This window comes from Mustela nigripes, chromosome 14, assembly GCF_022355385.1.
Source record: "Mustela nigripes isolate SB6536 chromosome 14, MUSNIG.SB6536, whole genome shotgun sequence".
Taxonomy (NCBI): Eukaryota; Metazoa; Chordata; class Mammalia; order Carnivora; family Mustelidae; genus Mustela; species Mustela nigripes.
Window position 1 is genome coordinate 24,645,683 of NC_081570.1, and position 9,088 is coordinate 24,654,770.

Here is a 9,088-nt window from a genome sequence, read left to right on the forward strand (position 1 = left end):
GTTGGGCAGGGGCACACCTGGTGTGTGCAGGAAGTGGGGGGTGGCTGGGGGTGAGGGGAGCCAGGTCTGGGCAGGTGGGTGGAGTCAAGCTGGAAGGGCCGGTGGGGCTAGCTGGGGTGAGAGCAGGAGGTGGAGGAGGCCTTGAAGGTCCTCATGGGGGGCTGGACTCTGATGGCCCCATCAGAGCAGGAGCCTATCAGGGGGAGGGGAGTCCCTCGGAAGGCGGGGCCACAGCTCTGTAGGCCTCCCTTTGAAGAGGGAGCAGACCTGAGCAGACAATTATGCAAATGTCAGCTGACAGGCTCTGGGGCTCCCCTGCAGGTTTGGAGAGGCCCAGACCAGGGCAGCAGCCTTGGGGGAGGACAGAGAGCCAGGTCTCTCACACTCCCAAGGTCAGACTGCCCCTCCTGTGGGGCCACCCCTCTCCCATCCTATGGGCCAAAGCTGCTGCAGGAAACCGTCTCCTGAAGGCTTCAGGGCCCCTTCTCAACCCTGTCACCAAGCAGTGCTACCCATTGGAGATAGGGTGAATTCTGGCCTCAGAAAAACCTGGGTTCGAATCCCAGCTTTATGACCGTGGGCAGATCACCTCTTCCCCTCTCAGGGCTCACCTCTTGGAGGAGCCTCATCTGTAAAATGGGCATCAGAGCCACCCTTGGGGTTGGGCTGGGACTAAATAAGGCCACCTCCCCTTCTCTGTGCACCTGTACTGCTCTCTCTCCTACTCTGACCCAAGGACGCCAGAAGTCTCAACATGGCAAGCTGAACTTGCCCCACATTCTTCCTCTCCATCCCTCTCCCACGCCCAGAACCCCTGATGCTCCTGCTCCCCCAACAGGCCTGAACACTTGCATGTCCTCTCTCTCTTTGAGCCCCACCCCTCCTGGACCACCAGCAATCTCTCGAAAGGCCTCCTGGCTGCTCCCCTGGCCCCCAGACTCTCCCAGACTTCCAGCTGCCCATTGCCCATCATGCAGACCTGGCCTGGCCCAGGTCTCAAACCTGTCCTTGGCTCCCCAGCATCTCTAGGAACAAATCCAAGCTCCTTGGGATGGGGTGGGGGGGTGTTCAAGGCCCTTTCTCAGCCGGGGCAACCTCACTCTCCCATTCCTGCCTGAACCCAGATGCCCTCCCCTCCAGCCACAACTACCCACCCGCTCATCTCCATGCCTGTCGCTCGGCTGACAGCCTGAGTTTCAGTTCTAGCAACACTTCCTGGTGCCATGGCAGTGGGTACAGATTCTGAGCCTCAGTTTCCTCACATGTAACACAGAGCAAGGTGCCCCACCTTTCAGGGGTGCCGTGAGGATTCAGTGAGCGTCCCCACCAAAGCGCTGTCCCTGCCACTGCCCTTGCCCCTGCACCCGGGCGATGGGGGTTGAGGCTCTGTTAGCTCCTTGTGTCCTTGTGTCCACAATGTCTTCCCTCTCTGGCATCATCCCACACCCACTCCATCCGGGGCAAGTTACAGAACCTCTCAGCCTCGCTGTCTTCCTCTGTGAAATGGTGCTGGTGCGAGTCCCAGGCAAGGAACTGGGAAAGGAGAGGGGATTTACTGCCCGGAACAGCACCTAGCTCACTGCCTAGTGTTTCCTTACAGTTGTTCTTCTTTCTGTTGTTGTCACTGCCTACCTGATCCTACACTTTCTATGAAATAAACATCCCGAGGCCACCCAAATTCAAGTTCCTACGCCATGGCTGGTGCTTAGCTAAGGTGTCCTGGATGAACATTCCTGGCAGCCACGGACACCTGTGAGGCGGGAAGTGGAAATGCCAAGAGCCAGCCCCGAGCTTGACTCCCCGCCAGCCTCGCCTCCATGGAGGCTGCTGTTGGCACAGACATCCTGTCCTCTGCTGGGAGAAGTAACAGCAGAGGGTGCTTCCTTGGAAAACAAAAAACCCTGGCTGCTTCCCTGTCCGTGGCACCAAATAAGGCGGCTCCGCGACTGCTCTCCATTTGGAGAGGCAGCAAGTCTCTCTCCCTCTTTACACATCAAGTGGCTAGTCTTGTTGTTACTTGTCTCTCCCACACGGGGAAAGGGTGAGAGGAGGCAGTGCCTTCTGCTCAGCCGGAAGAAGCTAGAGGTGGGATCTGAACCCAGCCCCCTCACCCCATTCTTTCCCCACATGGCTGTCTCGGTGTCTCTGGGTCACCACGCCCAGCTTGGCAGGGCTCCCACCCAAGGCCAGTGTAGTACCATCTCCCCCCCCCAGGACAGAGGCCTTGGGAAAGGTTCCAGGGGTCACGTGAGGCCCGGAGGGGGTGGGTGGGAATGAGCATGATCCCTTCTCTGGAGGCCTGGAAGCTGAGGTCTCAGGCCAGAGAGCCGGCTGCATGTCTGACCAAGAAGACATCCAGCCACCTGCCCTCGGAGCATCAGGTAGCACAGAAGGTGTCCTTGGCCTGACCCTGTGTTGAGTACTTGAAATATAAAGACAGGCAGCATGGGGGGTGGGGGGACGTAGGGGCCAACCACCTGGGCCTCAGAGGCAGCAAGGAAGCGGGGAGTGGCTCAGTCTGACTGGCCTCTGATCCTGCCCCTGGCATCTCCCAGCCGGGTGACCAAACCAGGCACTCCATTCCTCTGAGCCTCTTTCTTTGCCTGGAAAAGGAGCAAATGACAGGACCACTTGACAGGGTTTTATGAAGATTAAATGAGGTAATACAAGGAAAGTGCTTAGTCTAGTCCCAGGCAAAGCGCCAGGGCCCAGTAGGTATTGACTGAGAAGCCCCAAACTTCTGAGAGGGGGCTCCCTCCCTCCCTTTGGCTCTGTGGTCCAGTGCTCAGCAGTGAAAAAGAAAGGTGGGTGTGTGGCGGGGAAAGGCATGAAAGCACACACACATGCACACACATCTGTACACAAAAATTCTAAAATTTTTAGGAAAATCTAGAAGCAATTCTAACCATGTCTTTCTATGGGGTGAGATTATGATGGGGAGTACTTTTAACTTATGTAGCTCTGTTGATTATGTTAATTTTAGAGTCAGAAACAATAAGGATACTTAAACATTGTGTGCGACTCAGTGCCGGGCACAGTTATCAGGCACTTTTGATACCATAACCCTGACCCTTAGAACATCCTTCCCAGGGAGGTCATATTATCCCCATGTTATAGATAAGCAGGTGGAGGCTTGGTGTAGTGAAGTGACCTGACCAAGGACACACAGCTCATCAGTGATGATGCCAGGATCTGACCCCAGTATTGGAATCAAGTTCAAAGCAATTCCGCCTGGCAGGCCAGGGAAAGCTTCCCGGAGAAGGTGATAATTAAGCTGAGCTTAGAAAGCTGTTTAGAGCTTCTTTAGGACAAGGGTCTCAACCAGGGGTGACTCTGACCCCAGGGGACATGAGATGAAGACTGGAGATGTTTTGGGTTGTCACAGCTTAGTGGGATGGGAGGGTGGGGGAGTGAGAGGGGGTGGTGGGAAATGCTGCTGGTTAGTTTTTAGGGGCCAAGGATACTCCTAAACATTCTAGAATGCACAAGACTGCCTTGTACACCAATGTCAATAGGGTACAGTATGATATCATTCTAGAACTGTCATTTACTGAGTGCTTACTAGGTGCGGAGTGCGGTACTGAGTTCTTGCAAATATCATCTTATTTCATCCACCCCCACTGCTGTCAGTGAGGGACTCGAAGCTCAGAGACGGAAGTGACTCTTCTAAGGCCACATCGCCAAGAAGTGGCAGCACTGGGATTGAAGCTGCCCGGTACGAAGTGGGAGTTCTTCACCTTTCTGCTCTGCTGCCTTCAGGATTTATAATAAATCTAAAAGCTGCAGGCCAAGCGCTAGGTGGGAAGGGAGGAGACTCCAGCTGAGCCCAGGCACAGCCCTCCCAGGGCCTCGGGCCTGGGGCAAGGTCCGCTTTGTCCTCCTCTGCCATTGCGCGCCACCTGTCAAGTGAGGGTTGAACCAGAAGATCTCCAAGGCTCTGCCAGCTCTGAGTCTGTTCTTCTCCCAGAGACGGGCCCAAGCCCAGGCTCTCGCAGCCCTGGGGACAGAACCACCAGCAGCCAGGAGAGAAGGGGGGGCAGTGCCGGGCAGGCTCAGCCTCATTCCCAGTGCACACATAGTGAGTGAGCCCTGCTCTGTTGATTATGTTACCCCACAAGGAAAGAGAGGCAGGTGGGGTGGGGAGTGGCTTGAAGCTCTCCTAGGAGCTCCCCTCTTGAGTGCAGAAGGCATGTTTCTCTGCCACCTTCTTGCCAAGCCCAGAGGAGGCGCCAGAGCAAGGCCTCCTCTCAGGCAAGAGAGGCAGGTCTGGGCATTCGCCCAGCTGGGCTCATGAGGTCTCACAGGTAGAAGGACAAGGGATGGGAGTGCGTGCTGACCCAGCCCCTTCCCTGCGCCAAGCATCTCAAACAGCAGGTTCATCTCAGGTCAGTCTCCTGAAATCCTGGTAGGAAAGAACCATTTTGACCCCAGCCTACAGACCAGAGAGCATCAAGGCTTCCATGAAGGGACTTGGCGAGTCACACAGACGGGAAGGTATGGAACCCAAGAGTACCTGACCGGAGGATACTGCCCTAGAGGGTAGGTAGGTGGCCATCTTGTTCTTTTCACCGAGGAGTAGAAGCATGTCAATAACATTTAGAGAAAATACACATTTAATTCCTCCAGCATTCCCCTAGGACGTGGAATGGATTGCAAAGAACTGAGTATTCTGATTTCCCGGTCTGCAGACAGGGGAACCCAGGCTCAGAAGGCAGAGGCCTCTCTAGCTAGAAGGTCAGACAGGGAGAGGAGGGGAGGGACTAAGTGGCAGAGGAGGGATATGGCCTGGGGTAGGTGGAGCTTCCTGGTGCTCTCATAGTCGCTTGGTGTGGCTTTGGGGGAGTCATTTCACCTCTCCAGCTCTCAGTCATCTATATTAAGAAGAGGTTGGACAGATGGTTGCAGCAGAGTCCCTTCAAAGCCTCACAGCCTGCACCCAGCCATGTCAAAGGTTCTCCCCTCCCTGTTTATGTGACTTCACAAATAGAGAGATGGGGATACCAGAGCTTGCCACAAAATGCTCTGGGGATAGAAGGCCCATGCCAGCCTGTGCAAGCTCCCAGAGCCCCCAGTTCTTGCTCCCTATCCTCAAAAAGCCAGACTGGGAAGGAGTCAGTCATGGTTTGAGGATGAAAGGGGCAGGGAGGGAGATATGATATGGTGAACATGGGGTCATTTCTCCTGGGCCATGGGTCATCCACAGGCATCTGCTAAGTGCAGGCTGACTCGCAGAGACTCAGGGATGGGGGGAGGATACCTCTTACAACATAAGGGAAAGTAGTTATTTAGCTCCTGCTTAAGAGTCCCAAGGGCCAGGGAGCTCACTACGTGCCAAATTAGTCCACTGCATATTCAAGAAATGAGTGAAAAATCTGCTTCCAAAGGCTCCACAGTCTGGGCCAGCTCAGGCCAGAATTGGTCCTTCACTCATTCATTATTCAAACTTTACTGAGGAGCACGGATATGCCAGGCTTTAGGGCTATAGATACGATGAATCAGAGACTGTTTCTGCTCTTTGGGAACTGTGTGCTAGATTGATATCCCCAGGCCAAAGACACAGGACTGGTGGATTGAAATGGTTTAGGTGGAGGAAAAGATTCTAGACTTCCACGTTGAAATAAGCTTGGGTGCCATTTTAGTAAACACATTAAACGGATCTCTTTGCCACAAGATTTCTCCAAACTTTTAATATGTAAAATGTACATGCAGAATCCCCCAAGGGACTATCGAGAATATACTCTTATTTCCCCAATATAGCTGATCTTGGAATACTACTTTTTAGAACAGCATACTTATTAACAGAGGATATTTGAGGAAATGCAGCTCTAATGCTTTTTTTTTTTTTCTTCCCTCTTTTTTGGCCAGGGCAGATTGGGGATGCTTACACCCAGAGGACATTTGAGCAGGGCTTTGAGAACTGAGTAGGAGTTGGTCAGTGAAGATGGGAAGGTTTCAGGGAGATCATTTATAGTCCTAGGTTCACTATGCTCAGGTTACCCTGCATATACTGTTTCATTTAGTCTTCAAAGGTCTTGAGTAGGGTAACAGAGCCAAGGAGGTCATCGAAAGCCTCTGGCGACTCCCAGAGATCCACCCCCTCCCTTTTCTTGAATCACCTCACCTCAGGGCCTTTATTCTCCAAATCTTGAATCTTAAGTCCTGTTCCCACAGTCATCCTGGCCTCTCCTCTGGTTTAAACCCCAAATAGTTCTTAGGGTACCTGGACTTGATCCTCCCTTTAACCTGTCACATACCCTGGCCTACCTAGGCCTTGGCAACCAAACTCACGCTCTCTGCAGTTTGGATGGCCATAACTTAGGCTCTCTCAGATTTCACCCTGGCCTGCCCCCACAAAATCTAGCCCTGCTACAGTTCCCTAGGTCCCGATGCACGCCAGATGGAGTCCCGCCCCATCGGCCCCAAGCCTGCCCGTCAGCGACTCCAGTCCTGACCTATTCCCCGACGGCGGCCCCGCCCCCTGTGTAGCCCTGATTGTGTTCCCCTTCCCATCAGTGTTTTGACGCAACTCTGTCCTGAACCGTTTATTTGTGGACCCTGCCTTCAGGTCCAGGCCCCTGACCCCAGACAGTGGCCCTCCAGCTCTGATTCGTGCCTGTCCCCAACCCTGCCCCAAGCCCGTACCTGGGTCATCTCTGATCTCACTGGTGCCGGCCGTGTCACTCCATGGCGGGCCCCTCCCCAAGGACCCACCCCTACTTCGGGTCCGTCTCGGATCCGCCAGGTGCGGAGGGCCGTAGGCCCCGCCCCGTCCCTGTCCCGTACGAATTCTGATAGGGCCCTGACCCTGCCGGCGGCCCCGCCCCGTGGCAATTCGGACTTGGCCCAGCCCACGGTTCAGCTCTGACCCCGCCCCCGGCCCCGCCCCCGGCCGGCCCAGCAGCTCACCTGCAACTCCTCGAAGGCATCGTCGATGCCGGTGACCTGGTGCTGCTCATGCAGCGCGGGCTCATCGCAGAAGAAGCAGAGCAGCGCGCGGTCCGTGAGGCAGAAGAGCTTGACCTTGTCGTGCGCCTGGCAGGGTCGCGCGGCGCGGCGCGCGTTGAGGATGGCGTCCAGCGGGAAGGCGCTGTAGCGCTCCACGATGTTGGCTAGCTTGAGGCTGGGCGCGAGCGCGGGCTCGGCGAACGTGCGCCGGCACTCGGGGCAGTCGCGGGCGCCCTGCGCCTCCTGCCTCACCCAGTGCTCTGTGATGCAGCGGCGGCAGAAGTAGTGCTCGCAGCCCAGGCTCACCGGGTCCTGGTAGATGCTCAGACAGATGGAGCAGAGCAGCTCGTCCTTGAGGCTGCACGCCATGGCGCTGGGGGCGGCGAGAGGGGGCCCTGAGATTCAGGGGGGAGGCTGAGCGAGCGCGGCGCTGTTGGGGGCCGCAACCGAAAGATGTGTTCAGGGAGCAGACGGGGAGAGGCAGGAGTAGGAGCTACAGAAGGAAGGGGGGGGGGGCTAGCCGGGGGGGGAGGGGGGAACGCGAGGTAGAGGTGCAGGGCAGAGACTAGCCGGGATGCGAGTCCAGGAAGGTGGTCTCTAGGTAGTGGGTGACTCGAAGCGATGGGGGCTGGAGGTAGGGGGCCCTGGTGTCAGAGGGAAGGGGCTCCTGGCAAGGAGCTTCTAGAGGAAGGGACAGTCTTAAGGGATGGGTACTGGGAGAAGAGGATCCAGGAGGGGGGCGGAGGCCTTAGGGGAGCTGAAATCCCGGGATGGGTGCAGTGGGGGGAGGGGGAGAAGCTGGGGATGGGGAATTCTGGGGAAGGGGAAAGCCAAGCGGAGCTGCGCCGCGGACGTGCGTGGCAGAGGAGAGGAGGGGCGCGAGCAGCTCGGCTGCCTAATCTCGGCTCCAAGACCCCGCCCGGCGTGGCCCCTTACCCCTGCCGGCTCAGCGGCCACTGCTCCGGTCCGAGCGCAGCCTCTCAACCCGGAACCAGCCGAGCGCAAGCTCTCAGCTACAGTGACTCCCTCCCCGCCCCCGCGGGCCGGGCCCAGGCGACTCCGCCCCTGCGGCGGGCGGGGGAGAGGAGAGGCGGGGCCAGGCCTCCAGCCTGCGGACCCCCTCGCTGCCCCCACCGTTCCCGTACTCCCCGGGGACCGAAGCCCCAGCTGTTCCTTCAGGATCTGCACACAGAACAACATGAGCGTCTCGCTTAGGATCCCTGCGGCGGGTGAGGACAGCTCATTTAAGAGGATAACAAGTAAACAAGGAGCATCTTTCTGGATGATCGACGTGAAGCCGGTGCAGAAGCACAGAGGCGTGAAAGGGGAGGGCACTTTGAGGGAAGTGCAAGTAGTTCTGTACTGTCGGGGGTGGGGTGGGGAAGGCTTGGAGAGGAGGGTATTGTGGGTCACGGTAAAGGATTTCCTGGAGGCACTGGGCTTTCTAGCGGAAAAATGACTTGGTCTGGTGTGGGTTTTAGGGAGTCAGGGAGATGCTCATTATACCATCAGCAAGGTAAAGGCAGGAATCCTTTCTGATATGTCTGCATATGGGCAGTGCTTGGTACACATTAAACTGTGTACTGAGTAACAGCAGCAAAGCTGTAGACCTAGGAAGAGAGACTTAGATCACTGTTGTCAGAGACATTGAACGTGTCTCCCTAGTTTCTGCCTTCTCCAGACATGTCTTCACTGGAGTTAGACTTTTTTGAGGTACAATTTAAGAAACAGTTCAAAGTTCACTTCTCTGCTGTTTATGTCCCCTTCACATCATCACGTGGTCCCCTTGCCACCGTGATCTCCAGAAACAAGTTGGTAACTCATGCCACAACCATTCTTCCACTTTTCCTTGCAGTCAGAGCCTGATTTTGTTCAGGCGGGTCCCTTCCCCATGTGACCAACAGAATGTTGACCCCAGCCCAGTCTAGGAGTTCAAGTCCATGGTGGAGTTCTAGGAGTTCAAGTCCCTTTTGGTTCAAGTCCATGGTGGTGGATGCATTCTTCTTGCCAGTGAGAGTTTGGGCTTTGTCACGTGATACAGGTTTGGCCTGAAAAAAAAACAGAGGTCAAGCCTCTGGTGGGGAAGCAACTTCTGCTAAAGATCTCTTCCCTTTCCCAAACTCTGGCCCCTTTCCTGATTGGG

General features: G+C 56.0%; 1 protein-coding gene across 4 annotated transcripts in view; it reads right to left on the reverse strand.

The window, feature by feature from the left end:
- The window catches only part of TRIM62 (tripartite motif containing 62), a 28,927-nt gene extending 20,943 nt beyond the window's left edge, over positions 1 to 7,984 (reverse strand). Inside the window, exons 1-2 of one of the 4 annotated variants that reach the window (XM_059377168.1) lie at positions 7,882 to 7,984; positions 6,907 to 7,340 (exon numbers count right to left, since the gene is read on the reverse strand). In XM_059377168.1, the coding sequence (XP_059233151.1) occupies positions 6,907 to 7,314 (408 nt within the window). In that variant the 5' untranslated portion in view covers positions 7,315 to 7,340; positions 7,882 to 7,984. Of the gene's footprint in view, positions 1 to 6,642; positions 6,667 to 6,906; positions 7,376 to 7,881 lie in introns of those variants that run through there. The other 3 variants (XM_059377170.1, XM_059377169.1, XM_059377172.1) reach the window with 3 other exon arrangements.
- Between the last annotated feature and the right edge of the window lie 1,104 nt (positions 7,985 to 9,088).